The sequence below is a fragment of the Lasioglossum baleicum genome, chromosome 15 (genome assembly GCF_051020765.1).
Source record: "Lasioglossum baleicum chromosome 15, iyLasBale1, whole genome shotgun sequence".
NCBI classification, from domain to species: Eukaryota; Metazoa; Arthropoda; class Insecta; order Hymenoptera; family Halictidae; genus Lasioglossum; species Lasioglossum baleicum.
The window spans coordinates 11,959,292-11,986,908 of record NC_134943.1 but is presented as its reverse complement, the minus strand read 5'-3'; the positions used below and the strand labels follow the sequence as shown (position 1 = coordinate 11,986,908).

The 27,617-nt window shown below is 39.9% G+C and overlaps 2 protein-coding genes across 5 annotated transcripts; one reads left to right on the top strand and one right to left on the bottom strand.

The window, feature by feature from the left end:
• Positions 1–604: 604 nt before the first annotated feature.
• Positions 605–20,452, bottom strand: LOC143216631 (pickpocket protein 28). The gene is made up of 13 exons (XM_076439891.1): positions 16,756–20,452; positions 15,478–15,716; positions 13,102–13,214; positions 12,843–12,959; positions 12,166–12,369; positions 11,989–12,109; positions 11,775–11,923; positions 10,323–10,524; positions 8,301–8,571; positions 7,759–7,882; positions 7,576–7,701; positions 7,414–7,505; positions 605–7,245 (listed from the first exon to the last, which is right to left on the bottom strand). The coding sequence occupies exons 2-13, from the start codon at positions 15,712–15,714 to the stop codon at positions 7,061–7,063; spliced, it is 1,941 nt and encodes a 646-aa protein (XP_076296006.1). The 5' UTR covers positions 15,715–15,716; positions 16,756–20,452; the 3' UTR covers positions 605–7,060.
• Positions 6,002–25,509, top strand: LOC143216591 (uncharacterized). Of its 4 annotated transcripts, XM_076439791.1 has the most exons (12): positions 7,184–11,929; positions 12,020–16,191; positions 19,735–19,854; positions 19,944–20,083; positions 20,176–20,305; positions 20,448–20,585; positions 20,658–20,834; positions 20,926–22,194; positions 22,357–22,505; positions 22,866–23,215; positions 23,655–23,918; positions 24,005–25,509. In XM_076439791.1, exons 2-12 carry the CDS (start codon positions 16,153–16,155, stop codon positions 25,387–25,389), a joined length of 4,161 nt encoding a protein of 1,386 aa, XP_076295906.1. In that variant the 5' UTR covers positions 7,184–11,929; positions 12,020–16,152; the 3' UTR covers positions 25,390–25,509. The 4 variants fall into 4 exon arrangements, with proteins under 4 accessions (XP_076295908.1, XP_076295906.1, XP_076295907.1 ...); XM_076439793.1 differs by lacking the exons at positions 7,184–11,929; positions 12,020–16,191 and adding an exon at positions 6,002–6,143; XM_076439792.1 differs by having other exon boundaries at positions 7,184–16,191; positions 22,869–23,215.
• Positions 25,510–27,617: the final 2,108 nt, after the last annotated feature.

The following is a 27,617-nucleotide window of genomic DNA, read 5'->3' as shown; positions in this document are numbered from 1 at the left end:
CGGCCACGGATCGGGGAAATTTTTGTTTCGCCCCTCCTTTTTCTATATACCATTATTACGTTTATTGACAGCTGAAAATCCATTGCCATTATAATATAAGACGACGTAAGAATGTACAATTTTGTAGCTAAGACTAATTAAAGTAAGAGGTTCGAAGGTTTATAAAGAAAAATAAATGTTAAAGCGTGCTCTGCTGCTCTTCGGGAGATATATCTTGAAAACTGCACGCGAACCTACCAAAAGTTCATACTTCAAGAAACCCGTGATTGTGTCGAGATTTCTAAACTTTGATAACAGTCTTCTGATGCTTTCAAGATATATCAGAAACTCGAAACGCACGTGTTAACATTTACAAGATGTCCTCACTCCGATCAGCCGAGGAATAGGAATCTTTTCCCGGTAAAAATAGTCGAATTCGAAAATATGTACGAATTTTCGGGATATCCAGGTTCCCTTGTGAGCTACGCTTGTCTCAGCTTGCCAGTGCAACTAATTTCCTTGGATTGTAACACATGTGACATCGTAGAGACGAATACTCGAGTCTTTTTGCGTTGTTTGCACCGTGTTTTATTCACTTCTTTTTTTGGAATTTAGCCACTTTAGCATGATTTCTCTCGAGATAGTGGAATATATTTAGCGGACACTCGGTAGATCGAGCCTGTTCGACAAACACGATCTTCATAACTCTTTGTTTCGCTTGGCGGCACCTTCGATGACGTTTGTAAATAATATTACATTATACAACATCTCTAGGTCGAAGACCAGGGCTCTGATCGCTGCGTTTTTCCTTTTTTTTCTTCTTCTTTTTACCGAAACGACTCACTTTCGCTCGATTCAGCGATTAAAAGCACGACACATTGTAACGTCCGTACATTTCTAGTGTTAGGTCGTCCCATCGCGGCCATTCATCCTGCAAAATTGTATCCATTGTGCTGTAATGGTGGGATAAAAATGTGCTAACGTGGTACGATAACGGTCCGATGCTGTCGATAGCTCGGAATGTTTTTTATCGTTAGTTGTAAATTTAACATTATTTTTTTTTAAACGAAGTAACGAAACAGAAATTCTGTCTTTTCGTTATCAATTTTACAAAGCTGAAAGCAAGATCAAAATTACAACGAACGAAATTGAAGTTATCTAATTGCGTTTCAATGGCATAAGATTTATTATTGTACGGAGAAAAATTTTCTGTGTGTGTATTTCGGCTACTGGTCATCGCGCGGATTATTTTGAAAATGTAAACGTTGTAAATAATAAGTGCGAAGAGATTTTAATTAAGTAATGAACACGAGATGTGTTATTTAGAAAATATATACATATATGGGACGGCTTAATATTGTCGAAATGACAGCGGTCGGTATTTCGCGAGTTGCTGTTCGTCCATTTGCGGGGAATTTTAACCGAGAAAACTCAAATAAAATCAGAAAATCAAATTTTCCATTTTTGTGTTTGTCAATTTGCGCATGTCTATTGCAACTCTGGCATTTATATTGTCATCCATCGAAAATCTTTCGCTGTAGCCGCAACAAAATCGACTGATCCTTATCAATTAATTTTTCACCGCTGATCTTCCTTCCTGTTTCTACAAAAATAATGGTGTCCTTAAAGAACAGAACCAATTCGTCGAGTCTGATTTGAATTGATGGATTGACAGTTTAAAGCGGACCGCGAGTGCGACCTCCTAATTGTTCCGAGCGGTACTAATTTTTACGAGGAATTACTGTATCGCATGTTTTCCGTTGAAAAAGAACCTCGAGCCCTTTTCTTCGAACGGCAGAGAGAGAAAAAAAAGGAACACTTTTTATATACCGTACCTACATTAAGAAAATCTGCGTCGGCAGGTTGGTGGGGATTGTAAGTACGATAGTTGAATAAGTAATGTTTATAGAGGAACCGCGTTGTGGGAATTGCCGAAGGAGCCATCTTCGTGAAGCAGCTCAGTCATTTTTACGACCAGATTGAAAATGTTTACTCAGATACACATTTTTATTCAACGATTTTACGAAGCACGAGTTAAACAAATAATATATAATTACAGTAGACAGTCTTGCAAGTTCTCGATCGAATTTTTCATTTTCTTGCATTCTTCTGACTCGCATTTTGTACGAGTAAACGTTTGCAGTCTGATATATATGTAATAATAGTTCAAAAATTAATGATAAAATTCTAGTAAATTGTCGCTCATAAAAGATCACAACAGATCATTTTACTCTCGGTCACGTGGCTCCTCGCAATTATATCACGACCTTTAGCTAATATTCTATGCGAGCGAAATAATTCGGAGCTTCCATTTGAATAAAACAAAAGAAAAACACAGTTGGAAGCGTCTTCCCGAATCTCGTGGGAAAACTTCTGTCCTGACCTATCCGATCGCTCGAAATTTTTTCTTGCGCGAACGTGATCCCAAGAGAAAATCAACTTTCTTGCGATAGGTTGCGAATTTGATTAACAACAAAGTACTTGGTCGGATTTCGAGGGTCGAGGTTTCATTAGGGTCATCGCTAAACTGCGGATTACATGCAATTCGTAGTAGAACGCTGGATATTGTCTAAAAACTCGGTGTAGCAACAAATTTAATAAACTTTAATAACGTTTTTATTTTACCCGAAGCCTGATGATTCTGACAGAACGTGTAACTACTGAACTAAACCAAATTTCTGTTCGTTTCCAGTTCCCAAAAAAATTGCCCGAAAAGATCTCTTCATTTGCACGATCATCCGCAGTATAGTTGTCGCACAACTAAAAATTCTTTGCGAGGAGGAAACGATTTCTCGAGCTTTTTCACTGAATAAATCGGTGTTCTAAAGCGTTCGACCCTTCTCTCAAATTGATTCCGAACGACTGACGGCTTAATCGCGCTCGCCATCTTTTCGGCGATTAATTTTCATCTGGATGCACCCAGCGAAATGGTCGGTTGTCGGTACAATATTTTAGTAAAAATCTTCTCGGATCAATTGGACACGCTTTCGTCGACTTCGAACGGGTCCCGTGTCCAGATGAGCATTAATTCCGACGCGCCGAGGCGAAATAATACGTAAACTTTGTATAAGTATATTGTATAAGTCGTGAAAAAAAACGTGTACAGATTTTCGTCCGTGCTCGATCGGGAGGAAGAGTAATAGTAGACAAGAGAAGAAGAGAGAGTCTTTTGTACAAACTTTCCTCAAACGTGTTCCGGTTTGACGCGTTCGCCGCCGCCATTTTCTTTCGGAGCTGTTCCTCGCCGGTCTTTCCGAATTTGGGACTGTTCCTTCCCTTTTCCCTAAAATTCCACATACGCGTAACACGAAAATAAGTTTGATCGACAAAGTATCAAATGTTGTGATGAATTTTTAACATAAAATGTATCATACACTGTTCAATTTCGATGGTTCGAAGAAAAATTGCGAGCGTCGGCGGCGACCGCGTCGAAGAAGGGAGATCGAACATTGCGTGTTTCTATTCTTCTTCTTTTGTTTTCGTTCTTGAACAACGATGCTCATCATCTAGCCAAAACGGGGAGAAAGGATTGAGGAGATTGATATACATACGGTATACGGTACACAGGATACCAGCGTATTTAGAAACATATTCGTAACGAAACTTAAAGGCGTAGAAGAGAGAGAGCGAGAGAGAGAGAGAGAAAGAGGGAAACCATGAATAGACCTTAGAACATAGAGCGTGCAATTTTACCGAAGTTTTTCTTAAATTAAAACGGGAGGATGACTGGAGACGATTTTAATAAACCGATAAATACAGAAGAAAAAGAACAAAGCAAGAAAACAAAATATGCAGTCCTATTGCGACGATGTAGATTAATTTTTACATGACGATTACACGCTAAACAGATACAGACACATACATAAACATACTCGCGCGCGCGCGCACACACACACACACACACACACACACTCGTAAACACACGGACACACGTTGTATGGGCAATAATTGCTGGTCATACGAATTTTTGATAATAAAAGAAACACGTTCCTATTAAATTATCTGTTCATTATTGTTAAGTCTTCGAAAAAAAAGCGATTAGAAAGTCGATGTCTCTGAAATAGAAACGGGATAGAAGGAGCGAGCCGAACTTTCTTTTCGAAAAGCGAGATGGGAAGGAGTCTCTTTGAAAAAATAAATGGCCTCTTTGTACGATAAGCAGATGACAGACAGAGACGGGCAAGATTTCGTTTATATGCAACATCTTTGTGTACCTAAAATAACGTTGAAACGTTTAATCGCGAATAATAATATTGATTTGGGTCCAGTTCGATCCAAAATGGCGTACAAAGTACCATATCTTGATTACTATAAATAGTAGAACCTTTGCGAATGATTGTTTGTCGCCGGACAAATTTTGCCCGTCTCTTTGCGACATGGGTGAAAAATTTAGAGGACTAGAGGAAACATATAATTAATAACGATACGACTAAGTCTCGTAATTTTTTTATCGCGGTGACGAAAAAATAACGTGGAAAGATGAAAAGAAACATTGGTGAACACGAGGAAACTACGTGAGACTGTATATATCTGCGATTGTAAGACAAAACGGCACAGTTTTCCAAGGACATTGAAAATTTGCATATGTTGTTTCAACTAAAATAAATCTTTTCTTAAGAAACATATTCCTTCCTCTATCTGCATCACGTTGTTTTTTTTTGTTTATTTTACAAAACGGGAGGAGACTAAAGAAATTGTTTCTTTGCATCGACGTTGCAAAAAATCAAGGAGTATGTCATCGTTGGTGGCGCGTTGCCTTACAACCGCAGATTCAATGTAATTTATTTTCAGGGTATCTATCGAGATATTTTTTCATTTTCCATTGTAAAGAAAAGAAAATTTTTGAAGAATCAACGCACTTTCTAATAAGCTACTAGTAGGATTGTAAAGTTATATATATATATAAAGGAATAGAGGGAGAGCTATACAAAAACAAGAAAAAAAAGTCGAAATTGTACGATGAAAGGTGGGGGTTGAGAAGAATAATCAATTTATTTTCGTCCTTTCGCCGGAGGACCCCGTTTAACGTACCAGAAGAAAAAGTTGCTCCTCGAGCGTTGTAAATGATGTTGTGCGAGTTCTCGGTGCTTTCATTATGTCACTGTACAACGAAAACGCCGAGAAACAATTTCATCGGAGGATCTAGTTGAAAGAGATATTAGAGAGATTTTACTTTTTACCGTGTAACATGGTGTAGACGAAAAGCGAATGTATTCCGCGATGTGCGCCATCTTTGTAAAAATTAAGTTTCGATCTTCCGTTTACCTTCGGCTTCAACTTTCGCGAGGTTTTTATTCGAAACGAGTTATCAGCAAAAGAGCAAAAGAAAGAAACAAAGAAAAAACAGGGAAACGGCATTGAGTGTTTCTGTTCCGAAAGGATGTCGCATTCCGTCAGGGAATGATATAATGATCGGTTCGATTGTTTGTGAAACTGAGCTAAGAAAAAAGGGACGATCATGGCGACGACCGCATTGCGAAGGAACCTTAATCCGTTTACACGGGCGCCGTTTTGTATGAAGAGTCGCGTAGGTGGGGGCGATTGTCACTTTAGATTAGTCTCTGCTGTCAATATAAACTAGAATTATAATTTTGAATGTAACATGTATCATACTGATTATTACCTAGATAAGGGAACCGTACCGATTAAAAAGTTAGCGCACGATTATATCAGACATTAGGTATAATAATAAATGATGTCCAAGGGACATTTTCATTTTTGAAGACTCACGTGAGTTTTATTTAACCGCGGTATACTAATATTTTTCCATTGTTTCATCACGAAACATTCCAATGAGGAGTTTATTTAATGATTTCGAAGTCTGTAAACACATACTTTTAAAGCATAGAACATTAGCAGATTCTTCGTGTGATAAAGGGACGTTCAAACATTCGCGGGCGGCGTCGCGCATGCGCAGGCGAATCCACGAACGACGTGAACATAGTCTCCGTTCAGCGGTAAGTGAACGTATTCACACCCGTGCCGTGCAGGAATAAACATGGCGTCGCGAAGAACGGTGAAATGTGTTTAGTTCCTGATTAGGCGAGTGTTTTTCCATCTTAACGGTCTTCGAATTGCCGCTACGATCCGCACGTCGCATTCAAACGTGCCCGAGGATGTTACCCGATTATGGTTGACGTTTCACCAGGAATTTCACGACAAAGGTAAGTCAATCTACGACGACACACTACTCTTCAGATAGCATCACTTGTGTTTTGGCAAAGCGTAATTTTGACATTCGTCGGAATAACAACTGAATTGAAATAACTAATTGTCATTAAGAATTTGTTCCCTTGTTACGTTTGCCGATTACTATACCGAAATACCGTATATCTCGACATCAAGTTGTAATTGTTTGTGGCAGTGCAACCGTGTTGTCTAATGTGCTTTCTAACTTTGTTCCGTAATTCTCACAGAATGTTGATTAAACTATTTCTCAAAGTGGTATAATGATTACTTGCATAGTGTAACGTTGCTGTGCGCATCATGTGCGATTGTTGCCATAAATTTGTCAATTGTTTTCTATTTTGTTTATAAAGAGGACATTGGCATGTAATTATTGCTCGCGGTACGGCATTAAATCATCTTCGCTGATCAAGCTGGTAAGATATTGGTAATTGTAATGTGTACAATCTGAAATTACAATTTTTCTGATTCCGCGTCGATTTAGATTACAATTTAAATGTCGGATAATCTTGGAAAGTGAAACAATTTATCGGTTCTTCTAGTGTTTGTTCTTTTGTGCTTCTAATATGCGAAAACAATAAAGCTTGTTTATCTGCGTCTTCCGTTTGAAACCGATCGAGTGTAACGTGACCGCGCACTGTTACAGTGCATCTAATACATCTTTGTGCAGTTCGCGTCAAAAGAGCCAATCACAATAATCGAGTGCTTTATTGACTTTCACTTCACGGTGTGTTGCAGTCTAATAGAAATTTCTTATTTTATATCAAAATTGTCTATTCTCTGCTAGCAAATTTGCTCAGCACGAAATACTGGTAACAAATAATGAATTCCGAAAAAGGTCACTTCACGGTGTCGTCGTAACGCACAAACAATTTTATGCAAAAATCGAAAATCGTCACTGTACGAACGGATAAACAACGTGCTTTTTAGAATCCAACGGGCGCACGTGAAAAATGTTTCGGGCGGTCCGGCTGTTTCTAAATACGCGACACCAGATTCGCAACGTGATGAAATAGCCGATTTCCACCAGCGACATAAAACTGAAGCCCATGAAGAGTCCTAAGAGACCGCCGGTACTCGCTGTGAACAGAATATAATATTTTCCTGATAGGTGGGACTGTGCGCTAGGAGTGGGAGGGATTGGACAGTGGTGGGAGGATCTACGTAACGTGTATTTAGTGACTAGAGCAGAGAAAGGGGGCGGAGCAAGATATCGGTAAAAGAGGAAGTACATATCTTTAAACTTACAGAGAAATTCAGTGAATCCGAATAGCTCGTTCTTCACGTACTTGGTGAACTGAGATTCGACGAAGAATAAATGTACCACCGCCATGTTTTTACTATAACAAGAGATCAATGTTAATCACGATTTTTTTTTTAACTTCTGGTGTGGATATCAAGGGACATTACGCAAAATACTCCCTATCCTTTTTCACGTAGAAATCTCCGATGTGAAAGCTGGGATCGATCTTGCTCTGCGATATCTCCACGTTGTAATTGATCTCAAAGCAGCCCGGGTAACAGTTGCAGCTCTGTCTGCAACGTATATCGTTGTGTGCCGACATTTCTAGATAGGTAAAGGGTATTACTCACATTTCCGAGGCGTTTATGGAAATGATGCCACCGTCGTCGTCGTAGAGTTTCACCTCCATCGCAATGCGAGCAGCTGTCGCGCATTGATCATCCTTTTTCTCGCAGATCGGTGTGTTGGAGGACTCTGAACACACGTGAAATACTCATTAGAGCACTCTGTGCTAGAGTAAAAGTTAGTTAATCCAATTGCTAATTCAAAATCTGAGATTTCCTACATTAGTTAGTCTATCCATTGTCTCTAATGTAACAGTTCTGTTCGTGCAATTCAGTCACCAGAAACTGAGTAAGAAAATGACAATTTTTATATTCTAGGACAAAATAAACCCAGTCTCTACACTCTATAATCCCTCTATAAGAGGAAAAACAATACCCGAACAACATATCAAAGATTTTTGTCGTAGCCCCGCCTCTGGCTCCTCCCACGATTAGACCACGCCTCTCCGAGGAGTGTCCTCCTAGAGAGTACAGGAGATTTTCATCTGCATTTCTCTGTGGTGTTGCGCGACTCTTTTCAAACGCATGGATTTTCTGTTGAAAATTACTGGGCATGTAATACTGAACGCAGTGGCACATCTTCTGGGTGAAGTTCGCCTCGCACTCCAGAACGCAGTTCCTCTGCGTGTAGGTTCTATAGTAACGCAGCTTTCGCTCCGAGGTGAAGAAGCACTTCCTCTTCCTCTGGGGAACGGAGATTATCGTCTTGCTGGCGGTCGATATCCGGGGCGTCACGATTATTCTAGTCTCCTCGCCTGGGGTTATAGCGAACGCGTATTCGGCTATCTTCGGGGTCTCTACCGGATTGTGGAGCAGCATCTGGAACTCATATCATTCACTAAATTCTGTTCTTTTAGTTTCAACCGATAAAATGATACGGACAAAGCGAGGACATTGACTGAACCAGACTGGGGTAACTAAGGGAGGCTAAGCGGCAGGGGGGCGGGGAGTGGATCTCTAACTACCAGACCGCAAAGCTCCACCTCCTCCCCCGAGTTTTGATGAAGTTCGGAGGACCGACAGTAGACCACAAATAATGCTCTAGAGAAGCGGTTTTCAGTAAAATTAGTTCCGGAACTATAATACATTTACAACTTGAGTGGAAGATACTACATATACATAGAATGATACTAATTTCTTGATCTAACAAGGAGAGCGCAAGGTCGATGAGTCTCAGATTTGATTGAAACTTTGTAAAGTTGTAGATTTCGTTCTTCTATTAACGTGTACATATATACCATTATAGGCGCACATACTTAATAGTTTTTAAGATATTTATAATGAAAGGTTTCCATTACCACACAGGAATGTAGGTTTTATTTCCATGAATAGTACGGCGTTGGCCAGGGTTCGATTCCTTCTCGATCAGAATTTTTTTTTATCAGCTAAACTTTCCTTATTCGTTTATACTACTATAATACTATTATTTATTATAGTGATACTGCTCTTCACATGCAAAAATGAATATTTAATTTTAATAAAGCCTAACATGAAAATCATGCGTTACATGCATAAAATAACTATAGAGATAAAGTTCATACTCACAAGCATTATTACACGCAGCAATGGTACTTACCAGAGACACATAAAAAGCAAAGCACACAAAAGCATCTAGCACATCTAATAAATGCAAGTGCATTACATGCACATTTGCTTTTGTTTACTTCTATTGGGAAACACACCTGATTTATATTTTGGAAAATTTCCCGTTCTATTGACAACCCTGCTGCAAACCATGCATATTCTAGCATGGGTTGAAAAATGGGTGCACACAATTGCCGATGTATGAGGGAGTGTATTTTGATTGCGTCCCCCCTGCTTGCTATCTCTATTCTCTTTTGTTTTCAATAAGATAATTGCAGTTTTGCATTCTTTTTATGAAATTCTTAATTTGCCGGTGTTTTATTTGTATTATATGTAGTAGTACGAACGAATAAGAAAAGTTTAATTAAAAAAAAAAAATTAACTTTTCGATATACATTGGTTAGTACTTTCTTATAACGAATGTCCAGCTGCATCGATTGATGTATTAAAAAATGAAGTTGACCTTCATATGTCCTTTACGCGTACACCTACAAAAAAGCTGCCAACATCAGATTAATTCCCCCTCGAAACCGAGCAAGTTTCATTTGATGCATTTTTTCCTAACACCAATAGCAGCCGAGTTATTCAGGTGGCCTGTTTCTCGCGCCTCACCCTGTATACACGTTGACAGGAGAACGAGATCTATAACTTTACAAAGTTTCAATCAAATCTGAGACTCATCGACCTTGAGCTCTCCTTGTAAGTGAAAAGGGTTTCTTGATCGAGGTAAGTTGAGAACTGCTGCTCCAGCATTAGCTTACCAATTTGTACACGTGATCTGACTTGGGCCTGATTGAATAGTTACACTGCGGGGTCTTTATGCAGATTACCATGTTGATAGGTCCTTTTATAGAGGTATGAATGTAGCTAGACTGTGTCTTTCGTTGACTAGGAAGTTTCTGATGATATTCTGATAATATTCATTTTCGTTTATACGTTTTCTTGAATTTGTTGGCTAGCTTGCGAGCGTGTGGGAAGAACTATACCTTGAAGCCCACGCTAGCGGTGGACGAGCAATAGTATTCGGCTATGTCAGCGTCTAGGGCCAAAGTCAAACCATAGGACTGGCCAGCGCCGTAGGGTCTCAACGGTATAGAATCCATCAACAAATTTTTATCGTAGCCGGTTTCGGGGTTCCAGTCGATGCTATTGGACGGGAACGTGTTGTTCAGGTCGGACCAGTCCTGTCTGGAAAAGCGAAGGTACTAGAAACTTAGAAACCCTCCAACAAAGTTCACTTCCAGTTCGAGCGTGCTCACTGGACAGGAGTTGCTTCTACCGGGAGGCGTGCTAGTTCGAAACGAGCTCGTGTCGAGGAAGAGACATTCGGTCTATGAATCTTTTAAGGGAGATCTATACCCTACTGAAGTAACTAGAAAGGAACTAGAACCTTACTAGATTTTGGGTCGAAACATGGGTTTGCGCGTCTTGACTTTTTGTCCTTATTTGAGCAGATTTTGGGCTGGTGATGACTCATTCTATTTGTAGAGGAAGGTTAAATATAGCGCGCTCTGCTATTGATTTAACGAGATTTATGTTTATATCTAATAATATGAGTGCCCAAAGTAGAGAAAAAATCGAGAAAAATAACCGCAGATTTCAATGTTATTTTTCTGTCTCAAAGAGACTTTTTTGACTGATATGAGCAGAGCGCGCCGTGATGAACCTTCTTCTATCAAATGAACCTTCGTGCAGCTCAAAATATGCTCGTATAAGGACAAAAAGTCGAGGCTCGTGATTTCATTCACATCAGCATAGATTTCCCCATAAAGACAGAGGTCCTCTCTGATGCAGAGCCAATTTTAGTTCAGTTAATTTAGACGAGATGGCGCCTAGTCAGGAGGACTGTCAATCAGTGCTGCGATATTGTGCAACATTTCACTGTTGCACTGCTGTCAACGTGAAATCATAGCAAAACTGACACAGACGAGGTAGATATTCTCATCGGTGGCACTAATATTAGTGCGACCTGCCGTGTATAACGGCATTCGCGACGAGCTGAATAGAATATGGAAATAACAAGCAACTCCATCTCGTGTTCATTAGGCAGTTGCGTGTTTATCAATGTTACCAAACTTTTTTTCTGCGCAGAGGTTGACAACATTGATAAATACCCCAAAATCTGAGGGTATAGTTCCCCCTTAACACGCCGTTACAACCGTTCTACTGAATACTTATACTAAATATAGAACGTAAAAGCTTTAAGTTCGTTGTACTTTATCCAAAAAAGAACTTTGGAAAATTGTGCACTCAAAGGTGAAGATATCGACCGTTCAAGTCTACTCGTGTTGTTATTAGTGGCACCCTGGCCACGCCTCCTTGTTACATTGAAAGTTAGACTGGTTGTGATTTTCAAGGATCGATACTCCCCCCTATCTTTAGCATTAGCTGAATATTGTCTCGATCGTTCTTTTATCGAACTTTTAACAATAACTCACGGATTATAGAAAAGATACTTCTTGTGGACAGAGTTGAAATTACAGCACAGTCCCTCGTCGGTCATGGTGGGGTTGAACAATTTCTCACAGTCGGTGATGTTCCCGTGCCATTGGCACAGATGTAACATTTCCCCGCAGGACTGCGATACCTATCGGTAATTAATTCAAGTAGATTCTCAATTGATCCGCGTCTATTATTTAACGTGTTACGTACGTTGATCGTAAAATGTAGCATGTTATTCCAGGTAATTGCGGTCTCGTCGAGATCGTACGCTGTGAAGTTCGCCTCGGTGCTGCATCTGTCCTCCAACAACAGCTTCTTCCGGTTGTCCCTTCTAACATTCAAATTTGATCAATCGAATTTTATAATCATCTTAATTATCAATCTTACCCAGCGTTTATGCGCGCAGCCTCGCTCTTTTTCGCGTTGTTCATGTTGCAAACTGTAACCGAGGGGAACGGGAACTCCTCCAAAGACGCTGATTCCGGGCTCAAGGATATGATGATCGGCGTGGCCACCCATTTCCGATAGAGAAACCATATATAGTACGAGGCGGCCAGAACCGCCAGAGTGAACGCTATCATCCAGAACACCCTGAAGACAGGAAACGAACGAAATTGATACTGGATGCAGTCGCAGTCTATGCGAAATTAGGGAGAGTTTGTCATCGTTAGACTGCGGATCTTTATGCAAAATAAAAATGTTTTGCATTGATTGTGGGAAGCATGAATAACATAAAAATTGATTATATCCCTTAACGAGTTTGTTACATTAATAGCAACATCTCTTGCTGTTTTATATTTCGCCCAACCAAGTTCTTCATAAATGCATAAAGATCCGCAGTCAAGTCATCATTTAGCGCAATTTTCATATTTACGTCAGATGCGAGACTTTGAAATTCTGATGTCTAAACGAAACGAAACTAGCAGAATTCACTTTGCATTATTACTCGAAATTTTTCCGTTCCAAGTATTTTACCGTCGAGTCGGACTAGTCACCGTTCGAGTCCCGTCGTCCATGAGTGCCATAAGAGTTCAATATCGTCAAGTCGAAACGTAAATGATTACCTTTCAGCGATAGTCAGGTTCGAATCGCCGACATAACGCAATCCGTGAAGGCTAGTGTTGGTGCAGTACTGTTCCAGGGCAGCCTTGATCTCAAGGTTCTTCAAGCGCTGCTTGACGCTCTCGTTTTTCCTAACAACAATGCATCTACAATTATCGAGCATGATCTTACTGTATAGATTGTTATATCGTATCATGAACATCAAAATTTTCTCGTTGAGTGCTCGTCTTATTGGACAATGGATTCAATGGAATTATGTACCTAGTTTTATCATTATCGCGCTCACTGTGTTGCGCAGCAGCAGAGTCCCGCCTCGACGTTCCATTCTTCTTGCTCCTCGATCTCAGCGTCGCGTCCCTCGATCGATACGCGATCTTCGAAGGAAAATATACAATACATATAGTATGTACAGTAGCTCACGAAAGTATTCGAACGCCCTTTAAAACAGAATAACTTTTTTATAATCATAACAAACTACCTGATTTTTTATAATCAATTAGAAGCAATGGTTTATGAAATGATATGCAAAAAAGATTTTACAAAAATGTATAATTTACAAAGTTATATGCAAAAATAAAAAAGTCATTTTTTTAACTTTCTTATTAGGGCCCTTAAAGAAAATTTAAAATACATATATGTTTCGTAGATCTATGTTAATTATACACATGCTGAAAATTTCGTCAAAATCGATTAACATACACACGAGCTACAAGCGATTAGAAATGTTGAGCCACTGTACATATCGATACATTCAGATAGTTCAAGAATCTGTGGTGACTAGACTGCGGATCTTCATGCAAAATAAACGTATGAAAGTTAGAAGGCAAATAAAAAGCTCTTTCTCTCTTTAACGATTTGAAAAGGTTTGCGATTTGAAATACAGTGTGGATCAAACGTGAGCACACAAACGATATTTTTACAAAAACGTATTTTTATTCAATGTTTGCATATAGAATAAAAAAGATACAAAATACACAGTATGTATTAAGTACAATATTTCAGCTTTACAAACAAATTTAAACAATGATGATATTATTACTATTTTGATAAGTACAAATTGTTTTCGTGTAATCGGTTTTGCACCACAATTCATTTTCAAAGAAACATTTCATGTAGGAACATCATTACAATATCGTTTTCGTATTTTATGTATGTACTACAGCTTGACTAACTGCAAACTTCTCGGCAACTTTTCTCGTTGATAAGCCAGATTTTAATTGAGAAATAATACTATCTTTCACAGTCTTAAATCATGGCTTCGTGACGGTATGTTAATGCGTGTTACTGCACGAACAAGAAAAGTATTTACAACTACTAGAGTACTCCCGGACTTGAATGATACAGGTCACTGTTTACAAAAAATATGTTTACGTTTCTCAGCCACAAACGTTCTACATACTATGCAACCACAGACTACACGTAAAAAGTTTGTATTTATCAACAGAATAATAATACCACGATCAGGAAAAGTTTTTTGAAAAGCTAAAACTATTTTTTTTCTATTCTACACTCCTCAAAAGAATTAAGGGATCACCTCCGCGAACCCGAAAAATTGCTACTGGTTTACATGATCATAAATCCGGCCAAAATTGCTGTATCGATATCGTTAAACAATGGTTTAAAAGCGTGAAACCTCTAGTTTCGGATGCTCTGTTTCAAATTGTTGCTATGTTGGTTTTTTACAAAGTTATATCGAAATAAAGACAGCATTGACGTGGCGCGGTCATTTCTGCGAATCACTAACTTCGAACACAGCTGCCACAGGTAAAAAATTGTCGGAGCGAGTTCATGGGGTGCTCAATCGAATCGGCAGAATCTCTGCTTCAATCTGACTTTCGGATCATGGTATTACGATCACTTCTTGCCGAGATATAGCTAGTTAAAGAAAAAATGGAAATTTTGCATATTTTAAGCATATTTTCAGAAACACCTGGTATATCGAAATGTTAATGATATTGAAAAAACAAAAGAAGTGCCTTGAAGAGAAAGAAACACTCTTTCTACTGCTTTTTTGCACAAGATTCTACGATAATTTTTTCGCTTTCTGGAGCCAGTTAAAGTTAAAAAGTCAATATTTACTTCAATGTTGAATAACTCGAATAAAAAAATCGCACAGTAATTAACAACCACAAATTTTACAGAGAAGAGATAGCCCTTCCAAATGATATTAACGCGATTTATAAAAAAAAATTGTTTCTCCCCGTGTGATGTTACAAAGTTACACGAAATTTTTGCTAACCGTCAATGTTGTCTTTATCTCGCTATAACTTTGTAAAAAACCAACAGAGCATCCGAAACTAGAGGTTTCACGCTTTCAAACCATTGTTTAACGATATCGATACAGCAATTTTGGCCGCAGTTATGATCATGTAAACTAGTAGCAATTTTTCGGGTTCGCAGAGGTGATCCCTTAATTCTTTTGAGGAGTGTATATACAAACATTGAATAAAAATACATTCTTGTAAAAATGTCGTACGCGTGTTCACTTTTGCTCCTCACTGTAGTAGGTACATATATCGATGCTGTAAACTGCAGCTACTCATTTCTGCCATGAACGCATCAAATCTGTGGTCTAGCGATGATATACATTCAATTGGCAAATTGAGTTCGTGAATTATTAACCAACGAAAGGAGCACCTTGGCGGATGGCGGCCGTACTTTGAAATTTTCCCGCGCCGCAAATCCCTCCAGCCTTTGCGGTGGTCTGTAAGGATATTGCAGGTGCACTGTATTGATGGAGTACGGTGCACTGGGATCCTGGTTCCTCGGGTAGTTCAACGTCGTCTTATCCGTAGCTTTGTGGGAACTAACTACCGGAGCTATCTCGTTGTCCTGGTCCTTCGCGTAATCCCGATAGTACAGCTTGATTGGCATTGCTGCAGAAAATTTTGTACACAACGAGCATATAGTCTTCTATTAGGTCATCCCATAAGTTAAATATGTACGACGATAAGGGACCAATGCACTTTCGGGAACAGTCTAGAGAAGGTTTTCGTGGGTATAAGATCGTGAAATAGCGAACACAGTGATTCCTAGCAGTGAAAAATCACGAGCGCAAAGCGTATCCATTTCCGACATCTCATGCGATATGAATTTCGAAAAAGAAGTTCAGTAACAATCGCCACGATCAGCATATGTGCTGTTTACGGAGAAAGTGCGTTTTTATCTCGTACCTGTAGGAAGTAGCTTCAAGGTTTCAGAGGTGGGAATTCTTATTTAGAAGACGAGAAACGTTCCGAGTGTTCTCCTCAGACAGACGAAGATGAGATTCGAGACCTTGTACAGAAATCACGAAGTGTATCAGTTGAGGAGATGTCAGATGCACTGAAAATACCTCAAACAATCTTAAAGGTATGCTTACAAAAAAAAATTAAACCTGCTTCGAAAAAACGCACTAAAAAGTATGAAATTATTTCCATTTAATTTATGCGAATACACACCAACTGGTAATATAAAACAAAAATACACATAAAAGATATTAAATACAATCTCGGTTTAATTTTTTTTTATAAAAGGTTTTTATTTCACACTTTTTAGTGGAACGAGCAGAATTTGTAGAACACCGTAGGATGGCTTTTCGGTATTATTGGTTAGTTGCAATAAAAACCGCAAATAATGAAAAAAATGCAAAATTTGTTTTCAAGGGACCAATCGGGAGACAACCCTACAAAATGCAGGAGGTTTGTTCGAGGACGATTGGTCCGTCTATCTCGGCGTAATCGGTGAACATACACAGAAAAAAAGGCACATACAGATCGAATTGAGTACCCTCCTCCTTTTTCGAAGTCGGTTAAAAAATTAAGATATGCAACCGCTCGAAAAACGGCACGAACATATGGGATGACCTAATATTTAAAAAAGAAAAGTGTGGAATACTACAAATAATATAAATATCTTTTATTCGGTCTTGCTTACCCTCGTTGGACGGTTGAGAGTCTACCAACGAAACAATTATACGACGATCCACTGGCTCCTCTAACTGGCTGGTGAAGTTCTCGAAAATTGAGAATAGCTTTCAACGAGTTCCCCCCTTCGAATGGTTCTCTAGGACTATCCCACTGCACGCGTTCCCCAAAGGCGACTTCGCCAGGCTGCCTATCCGTTTGCTCAGAAAATATTGTCCCGCAATTAGGGTGGCTGGAAAGTGTGTCGGCCCCTGTAAACCACCGGTGACCGACGCCTGTCCGCCAACTGGGTGTTAACGGTGGCATGGACATCCTTTTAACATCGGCGGACATCCTCGCGCCACAATACATCCCCTTGTCCTTAGCCTGTGTGCGTGTCTCGACCCGCGATGGCACAGATAATTGCAGACCGCTGCTTTTTATTGTCCCTCCCCTGAAACATCTTCCCATGTGTTTGATCAAAGAACCGTTTACTATTGCGACAGGATCTTCTTGTTTGCTTTGGACGATTTTTATTCACAGAATCGGTTAATTCCGGAATTTTTATCGAGAAACCGCGATTAAAAATTTATTAACCCTCATCCGTCCCTCATTTCACGAACTCAATCTGTCCCTCGGTGTCAAATTGACACGGCGGTGAAAGATCGATGAAACAACAAGGTGAACAGTTATTTTTCGATAGTTTTTTTATTCAAATCGATCAGTTAACATTTATATCTTAGGTTTTTCGGTTATGTGTTTCGCATTTTAAAAAAATAATAGAACGGTATAACTTATTTCGTGAAAACTGTCAAATTGACACGAAAGACGGAACCTAGTGGTTCTGACTCCGCCCACTACTCCAAAAATGTTGCTATTGGGAGGGAACTACTCTTTCTGGCTCCGCCCACTGTTCTAAACAGCTTGCCATTGGTTTACGATGAGAGACGCTTTCCTTGTTCCGTGAACAAGTGACGGTGTTCATCGTCGTCGATGATAACCGAGGTTTGATAGATGACGGATTAAAGTAGGTGGATCCAGGGGCGTGGTCGTGGAATAAGAGGCAGTATAACGAGACGAAGATCACTTTTAAAAAAAAAATGTATGTAAGTGTCTTTTACTCAATTAATTCCTCTTTTTTGGGAACATTCATACAAATAAGTAAACTGAATTGTTTCTCTGTAAATCAAAGATAATTTTTATTATTTTAACGCTTATAAACTAAGGTTTACTTTGTTACAAATCATACCTGTAAATCAAAGAAACAACACACATTCAATGTTTATTATCCACTCTGTTGTTCCTCTTTCTTACAATTACAATTTCTTATTATCACAGTCTCTTTTGTTGTCATTCGTACACTCCTTTCTGCCACGTGTTTCTCATCATCGCCTTCACCTTATTATCTTTATTTACCTGTCGATATCTGGCTTACCGACCATCGTTATTACGCGGGATAATTGAACTAATCTTAGGGAAGTGCCATGCACTTTCCTTACATGTATAATGAAATATCGTATTCACCCTGCAATTGGGAGACGGTTCAAGAAAATGGGAGGAGGGGGAGGGGCGTAGCTAAAAGAGAGCATAATGGCGAGCGTTCTTCCGTGACCTTGACTTATCGGTGCACAAGACGAAGGGTAAGGTCGGCCGAAGAGCATACACCGTTTAAATTGTCAATTCGATGCGCGGCTTAGCTTCTACGATCCGCCGACACGATAAAAGCGATCATAAGTGTGTACATCGTTTTACAAAGGTGGCAATTAGAGCCGCAAACCGGCCGGCGAAAACGCTAACTACATATTCCGCGTGACCGTCCAGCAAAATGTTTTCGTGACCGCGTGGAATGGCTCAATCCCCTTAACGCAATCGCGTGTACACGCGAACCTCTCGAATTTTCCAATTTTCAAGCACACGTGCTTTCAACGAGACAGTCGATTCCAAAAAGTAAGAACAAGCTGTTTCAAAGTAAATTCATTTCCAGAGTTGTCATAGAAGTCGATGGAAGTTTAGAAATGTACAGTAAATCCTCTTTAGTCGCAAAAAGATCGTACACGTTGAGGGGAAAAAATCCCCTCCACTCGGGTATATCGGTGTGAACCACTACTAATCTAATGACAAAACTTCTTCATTTTTCATTATTTTTTATAGGACTTTGACCAACTTATTTGTGCCATTTTTCTGATTAAAATTACACTAAACACGACATAATTTCAACTGTATTTACTGGTTTAATTGACGATGAAAGTTTCAGGCGCAAGGAAGTACAGCGTATGGGAAGGAAAGAGACGCGGAGAGTTGGTCGCGCGCGGTCTCTCTTTACACGCGCTGTCCTTTTCTACGTTCGGCTCGAACTTTGAAGCTCAAAATAATAGTTTCCGTCACCGAACAGTGCACACGAACCTCCCCGAGGCTTTTGCGACTATACAACATTATTACGAGACAACGAATGAGAATAGGTGACTAATTGTCATCCCGTTTGAGCACCTTGAACTTGCAATTACGGCGATCCAATTTTCGATATTGTGCCGGTGAATGGTTGAAAGTGTGTTTAATGTTGGTCGCACAATGGAAACGTGGTTATTATTTCTCTTGAAACGAGCAATTTACTGTTATGTACATTTCATCGAGCCTCTCCATCGGCCGCGACGACCTTGAGCGCGGCGTAATAACGGAGATAAACGCGGAAAACGAGTGAAAAATTTAAAAAAATTTTAAATAATGGTTAAATTGAAAGAGCAATTTGTATGTTTGAACAGACCGCGGACATAGAATGCTGCATTAGCAGTGGCGCACCTACACTAGGTCATCGTTGTTGATTTTATGTTAATAGCGTCGTAGAAGATGACGATGATTGCACACCGCGAAGGGAAACAATTTTTTACACTGTACACGATTCTATCTAATTAATGATAGATTCGCACGAGTCGGACTCGTACTTCGGGTACGCGGATCTGTTCCTGGAAATGTTCTTTAACACTTATGAATAAATTTGTTGTACGAATTTCAGAAAATGTTGGAGAGAAATAGGAAGCGGAAGTTGGAGAAAGAGGAGCAGACGATGGTCGACTGGGAGCAGGAGAATTATTTTCCAGATAAAATAAGAAATAAAATGGAATCTATGTGGGAGGTACATATATAAATATATTCAGCATTAACAACGACCCTAATTTCTCTGTAACAGCTTCGTAATCCTTCCTGTAATTATTCATGTTTTAGATCCCGCAGATATTCCATTTCCTTCACTTGGCAAGGGAAGCGTTGAACATACCTCATTTATCTATGTACGAGATGGAACGTATGCTACTGATACCAAGAGCTTCGAAACAGTTGGCGACCATCATGACTTCCTTGTTGAGGTAAAACTGCGAAGATATATGGAGATACACGTGAAACATTTGCATCGGAGAAAGCAAAAAGACATCCTGTTTAAAATCAAATGAAATTGCAGCTCTCCTATCACTAAATCAAAACTGAGGAAAATACCACCCATGCCGTATGAGTTCTGGACAAACATCTTAGCATACAAGATGAAATCTTGGTTCAAGGTTTACGAGGGAAGACGTAGGGATGCTGTGAAGGTAAGCTTGATCGGTTGCTTGTTGTGCTCTGGTTTTTTAAGAGAAGACAGATTATATTCCGAGGAACTAAATGTTTTCAATTACTAAAGGATACCTTTACATGTACTGCACAACGATAAGGAATATGATCAAAGATTTTTAGGTTCTAGAATCCATCGGTGTCGAACCAGAATTCTGGAATGTATTCCCAGATGCTCCTTTGCTGAACGGCAAGGATTTCGAGGAGCTGAGTTTCAGACAAAAAGTCTGGCTTCTAAAAACAGTCTGTGATACGGTCATGGTACGGCGGATAGATTATCCCAGCTTTAAACAGTGTCAAAAATGTTTGGACTCCATGGAATTAAATTTTTAGCATACTCGGAAAACTGTTCAAGAGGAACTAGCTAAACAACCTTGGGAGGACCAGTTCGAAACACTTCTGGGCACCGATCGTTACGGAACAAGATACATTTACTTTCCACAATTCCTTAAAACCGATTTGAGAGTATATCGGCATTGCTTGGACAATACAATTCTATCCACAGTAAAAGTATTAGTTGTTGCAAATAAATCTCGTCAGATTTCACACACTACTGCTGTATTATATATTATTTTTGATTTATTGCGTTGTTACATTTCAGCCGGTCAGGACAGAAGGGAAACCATGTCCGGACAACAATCAAACGAAACAGGCAGACGCAACGTGGAAGAAAATCAAACAGAAAAAACGAAAATCACGGTGGAGCAATGGTTTCACTACAAAGTCTAAGAAGAAGGTAAACAAGTGTAACGAGAAGAATCTGAATGACTGCAAGTGTATTAGTGATAGTGCGAGGGACTCCTTGATAAACGAGGACACGAATCTGAGTAGTACAAGCACCTGTAGTAATAATAACAATAGTAATAGTAATAACAATAACATTAATTTAGACACAATAAACGGGAAAAGGTCGAGAAGTTTGTCGAAGTGTTCGGAAATGAGTATGGAGTCTGACAAAACGCAATATAAGAATTTGAAGTCGACGAGCGGCTATGATACGAGTAGTTCGAGGAGAACCGTTTCGGACAATAGGTCCTCTCAAAAAATGTTCAAAGGTTTCTCGAGCAGTAGTAAAGATAACTGTAAAATAGAAATTATTAGTAATATGTTGAGCGATCTATCGAAAAATATCGTAAAGAATAATGTGGACAAGGTCGACGAAACGGTGTCTTCTTCTGTGGGCGAGTTAGGGGTGAACACGGTGCAGCAGTATTTAGAACCTGTTGATCAGTGCATAGACAAACGCGATTCTCTGAGTAATTCATCTAAAACGGACGATGAGAAGTTACACGAAATTATCAGTGTGAAGTGTTTGAATATGGACAATCAAAATTCTAGTAATTTCCAAGTATCAACCACGTCGAAATCCGACGATGAAAAATTAAGTGAAACCAACATTAGTCAGGGCAGCACAGGAAGGACTAGTACGAGTCTCGCGATAGAAGATTCTAAGAAGGTAATTATCAAAGAAAACGGGCATCTAGGAAAGAAAAAACCAAATGAATTGGTTAACAAGGATACGAAGACGAAGTTACTAGGGAAAAGTAGTAAAAGCAGAGATGACAATGAAGTAGAATCGGACGACGATAAGGATCTTTCTCTCAGCGAGTTGAGAAGCAGATTGCAGAAAGAAGCAATGGAAGAAGACTTCTCTATGGACGAGGACAGCGAGGACGAACATCGTTTTAAACACATAAAGAACACGAACACAGAAGTCTGGAAACAGGAAGTGCAGGATTTTAACGAGATGTTGTCCGAGCTTAGCGTTTCCAAATTTCAACTTATAGCCGACAGCGTGAGCTCGTTTAGAGACCTCGTATCCACATTGTCAAAGAACTGTGGCAAGCTGAATGGTGACACTGCTGGCGATGTATGTGTTTAATAATTACGTTTTATAATTATTAGGTTGCTGCATATGAAATGATAATAAAACAATTGAATATTTGCATTCTGAAATGAGACATTTTATGTGTAGCAATCTAACATATCGGTGCAATTATTTCTGTGAATTGCAGAATAAAATCTTTTTCAGAATGAATCCACGTATCCCTGTGAGATGAAGCTGCTTAAGAGGATGACGGAATTGCTTTCGTCTCTGGAGGAAATGGAATCGGTTTTACAGGACTCGACGAAGAAGGCTAGAGTGAAGCTGCAGAAAGAGTGGACGAACTTCAAAGAAGGGTACATTTATAATCGTTCATCTAAAGCCGCGTGTTAATATTGAAATCATAAAATGCTATCGGAGCTATCGACTCCATCGTAACAAATTTAATTTGGGAATAATAATTTTCAATTAGTCGAATACACGAAAAGGTCTATTTTGGAAATTTCCATATATTCATGATTGCGCAAAGAAACTTCTTCTATGAGCAGCTTCGTATCAGCGAATAACGTCCCAGATTAACGCTCATTCTACCTGAAACCTCTTGAAATTGCTACAATCTGTTCCTGACAAATAAAGTGGAGCTGCTCCCACGTGTTTTCAATAACGTTTATCTCTTTGTCGAGCGTGTATGGCAGACATACTGCTGTGTGTTGTAGCAGTGTGGAGGATCAGGACTCATCTGGGGAGGGTCTCGGCTCTAATTGGTGGGTTCTTGGATCACAGGGCTGTCCACTGCCAACACCCGGAGACGCATCGTTACAAACGTTACCGCAGCCTACCTTATCCCCATCTGGTTCCCAAAGCGTGCGAAAAGTCAGCAAAAACTGCCAGGAAGATATCAACTCCGTCAACTCCGTCATGCCAATCAAAACAGAACACAAGAAATCTAGAAAAGGTCAGGGCGAAAGCTCTGTTGGCGAAGCGCAAAGATGCGAATACGAGAAAGACGAAGACCAGAGAAATCAAGCAACCGGTGAAGATAAAGACAACGCCAGCGAGGAAGAAGGTAGGGATCGGTGCAATCGACGCAAAATACTGCTGAGCGCTCGCAAGATGATCCTCGGAGGGGCACAGAGACAAGAGGGGTCTATCGTTCTGCATAGCCGTAGTAGTGTGTGTGTGTATGTGTGACCGCTTCGGCCAAGAGAAGACGCGCTCCTTCCAAGCTAACCATTCGGGCGCGCATTCTTGCCTACGTCACCGCATTCCTGCCAGGGATCATCTTGCGAGCGCTCGGCAATATTTAGATCGAAAAATTCACTTAATCTCCAAATTCGATATCTTTGCTGAAAATCACTAAAAATTAGGAAATATGGTGCGATAATTGTTCAAGATTTTCAAAAAGGGTTTTGTCTGGCTCTTCGGGTCAAATAGCCCACTCTGTGCGAGGGTAAACATTATTGTTCTCGCATCTTATAATACTTATCGTTTTCCTGTTGAAACAGAGCAACAAAGCCGGAGGGTGTTGCGAGCCCGCGGAGTCTCATCATACACCGAACAGTTCTACTCCGATGATGAGATCGAGGAGAAGGAGCTGGATGAATGGGCCGACGTTGAGGCAGTATATGCGGCTCCCAGCGCACAGATCAGTGCATCCGTTGCAAACTTTACTGCAAAAGTCAAACAAGCCGACGATCGTAACAACGAGGAGGACTCAGATCAGGAGTGGATACTACCGAGCTCTCGCAAAAGGAAAAATAAACGTCCGTGTAAGTATACGAGCGCAGCCAGACATATGAGCACTATTAGTAATACTATTTCTAGCATAAGTAACACATATGTCGTGTTCTTGCAGCTGCCAATCGAAGATTAAAGTCGTTCCAACACAAGTTACAAAGCATCAACGAGCTGCAAGAAGCGGCAACGTCAGCGATAGGTGCTCCTTCGAACTTGGCCAGCGACAAGGACAAAGCTAAAGATAAAGAAACTCCTATTTGCCAGCCAAAGAAGCCAGAAGAGCCGTGTCCCTCTACGGCAAAGAATCCCATAGAAAATAACAAAGATGCGACAGAGAATGATCCTAAAGAAACAGTGCCTTCCGCGGAGCCAGCTTGCAAGATCGAGAACATGGAAAGCGTGCACTCGGAATTGGATATCAAGGACGAGGGTCCGATCTACGATTATCCACCGAGTCATCCTAACAACAGTTATCCCACAAACGTCAATCCGAATTACGTGATGGTCAAGACAGAACCCACCTCTATGAACTATTACGTGATGCAGTCAAATATGGTGTCGCCGCAGACTTTGATACATCCCGGTGGTTCCTTGGTATCGAACGCTATGCCATCAATGCCGCAAGGTTATTACGTACAGGGTGGACAGAATTACATCGTTCAAAATCCACAGCCTGGTTACGTCCCTGCTCAAGCGTTTCAGCCCCAAGGGCCTCAAATGTTAGCGCCCCAGCAATTCGTCAGTCAACCTAGTTACGTGCCGTACATGATGCCAGCGGCGCCACCACAGCGAGGATACATGCCACCCGGTCACCAGCTCGCAAATCAAAGTGTACCGCAGAGTCCCTCGAGCGTAATGCCTTCTAGCCAACCCCCGTCGAACAGATCTCTCCAGGTTAGGTATCCGCCGTTGAGGCAAATGCATCCACAGCCGCAGCCACAGCCACACCCTAACGGCGCGGTTATTAGAAGTAGCATGCCGATCAGAGGAAACTCTCCGCGAGCGACTAACCCCAGAGGGAGGATGCTTCAACAGCAACGCGGGATGCCAGTGAAAACTCAAAAAAGGAGGCCAAACGTTGTCGCGGAGAACCCTGGCCAGAAGACCACGTCCTTGATCGTCCTCAGCGACAGCGACGACGAAATCGAGATGATCATCACCGAGAAGACAGGCACTGAAACGGAAACGACTAAGACGAAAACGGTACCTCGCAGGAATCAGATGCAGAAGAAGATGAACGTTACCTCAGACACCAGTGTCGCCAAACCAAAGAGTGCCATTCCGCCGCAAATAATGCAACGCATGAGTCAAGGAGGCATTTCGATAACGCCTGTGAAACCCGCGCAGCCAACAGTTCAGAACACAAGCACGCAATTGGTGGTGGTTGTGAACGAAACCGGAAGCCATTATGCCTTAGCACTGCCCAACGGAAGCAAGCTCATCCTCACTCCTGAACAAGTGGCGCAGATAAGAGCTTCGAACGGCGGAAAATTGATTTTGTAAAACGTGTGACTGATCGGTTCCATCGGAAGGAGCCGGGATTCGATTGAATAAACGAACTTGAACTGTCAAACCAGTAAGGAGTTCTAAATGCAACGGGCGAAGATGATACACCGGTGATCTCTTCCTCACCTTAGGATACACCTTCGAAGCGGATGTTCCTACTACTTTTTTTTTTAGCAGTACAATCATGCGAGATATTATTGGAATATTTTGTATTACATTTCGATGAATTACGTTACTCTGCACTGTCGGATAAACATGCAACATCGTTGTTTTAAATTTAGATACGTCATTGGCAGCTTTAACAAGAACTCAATCGTTTGCTCGAGAAAAGATATAACTGTGGCGGTTATATCAATATTTACATATTTTTGTTATATCGGGTCGAAGCAATTGTGATTTATTAACATTATTTTATAACACAGAAAGTATTTTGCTTTACGAAATTTGGAGTAGCATGGACACGCTGTGGCTTGTGCACGGATTTGGTTTTAAAGTGATTGGTTGAGTTTTTATTGTACAAACAAGATGAAATGGATTTATCTTAATTGTAACGGTGACTTCTCTTTTGTATTATTTACACAGTGCATTGTAGAAGTTAATTTTTCTGCTCTCCAGCTTCGAATGCGGTCGCAAGACATTAATATTAAATTAGCACGCATTTCGTAGACCAGTAACGATAATGTAAATAAGTTACGCAGGTAGAATTATGCGTAAAATTATGCTTGTGATCTAAGAACGTGAAAACATTACGAGGTTCGGTGTGAAACTATCCTCAAAATGCACTATACATTTTACTACTTGAACATTTTGTAACATGGCTGATTAAAAAAAATGTGAGATACGTGGAACCGGAAATGATGCGCATACATACCTCTTCACACAATGTTCTATACGTTCAGATTTAACTTGGTTTACGCTTTTTTACTTACATAAGTTAAAAAGCAACGATATAGATGTAAATGTTATTTTCATTAAATGACTAGTAATTGAAAAATGACTAAAAGGAGTATAAACCGGATGGGAGGAGGATGTAGGATAATTCTTTATACCGTATATACAATATTCATTCTATCGTAAGCCTACAAATGAATATTAAAGACTCGATTCTTTTAAGTTATTAATCAGCATACTGCTCTTTTAAGTTTAGATTTATTGTTTCTTTTTTGTTCAAGTGAACTGAGATCAGATCGGTAGTCGAATTACAAAAGTTTCTTTCCAAGAACAAAAATTGTGCGTATGTTTAAAAATCGTTTAATTGATTATGTTGTACAGATTGTATATTTATTCATATACATATACTACTTTGTTTCTTTACAATGTGTTTTACGCTTATGTTAAAAATATATTACAAAAATACATTAAGAAATCTTTATACACTCGACAATGAATAGGAACGTTAAATATTTTAGCAATAATATGAGTTTGCTTCTTCTCCTTCTAATATATAAATTACGAGAGAAAATGTGTGACCGTAATCAGACTTTTACAGTATTATAAGCGAAGATACAGGAACTGCAATTATTTACACAAATATTAACAACGCATGAGGTAAACGTATCGCGAATCGAGATTTATGATTGAACCGAAACGTTACAGTAAAAGCATTCGATAGAATTCGATCGAAAAATTCTGTGCAACTTTGTGAAACGAGTCTCGGTGATCAGAAGCGATTCTAAATCTGATTGTTGTGTTTCCGTATGTCGTTATCGAAAGTTAGAAACCTGGACAGACGTGCTCCATTATAAGGTGCGTCGCTTCCAGGTGGATGCAGCCTCATCTAAAACAGAAATGCAACTTTGAAATTAGGGTGTACGTAGAGGTGAATCGAGAAACATCGAAAAGAATGAAAAATAGAGAAATAAGAATTATATAAAGTCGTAATCTGCTCAAACATTATATTGAATTACTACCTACCGCAATGAGCATATTTTTGATGCAGTTGTCGGGTTCGCTTCGTGATAAAAGGTTGAGCATACATTATATTTAAATACTGTGATATCTATTTTATTTTCGCATTTCTCGAGGAATTTCTCTAGCGTTCTAAAACGGGATCGACTAAACAACAAATACATTTCTCTCTCGAATAAACAACGAAATCAATCGTAAAATAATACGAACATCGTAACTTCTCGATATCAATAATGAAACCATATATAACTAACGCTCAAAACAACAAACGATATCCACCGTTCTAACTGATATTGTATAATGCAAAGTTAGTGTGC

Bases quoted from the DNA above. Each gene is read 5' to 3' on its own strand.
- LOC143216631 (XM_076439891.1), bottom strand. From the start codon at position 15,714: ATGCCAATCAAGCTGTACTATCGGGATTACGCGAAGGACCAGGACAAC. The intron at 7,702-7,758 runs GTGAGTAATACC...TATACGTTGCAG, and splicing joins TCCATAAACGCCTCGGAAAT to ACAGAGCTGCAACTGTTACC. The intron at 7,506-7,575 runs GTAATGTCCCTT...CTCTTGTTATAG, and splicing joins AAGGATAGGGAGTATTTTGC to TAAAAACATGGCGGTGGTAC.
- LOC143216591 (XM_076439791.1), top strand. From the start codon at position 16,153: ATGTCAGATGCACTGAAAATACCTCAAACAATCTTAAAG. The intron at 16,192-19,734 runs GTATGCTTACAA...TACGAATTTCAG, and splicing joins TACCTCAAACAATCTTAAAG to AAAATGTTGGAGAGAAATAG. The intron at 22,506-22,865 runs GTACATTTATAA...TGTGTGTTGTAG, and splicing joins TGGACGAACTTCAAAGAAGG to CAGTGTGGAGGATCAGGACT.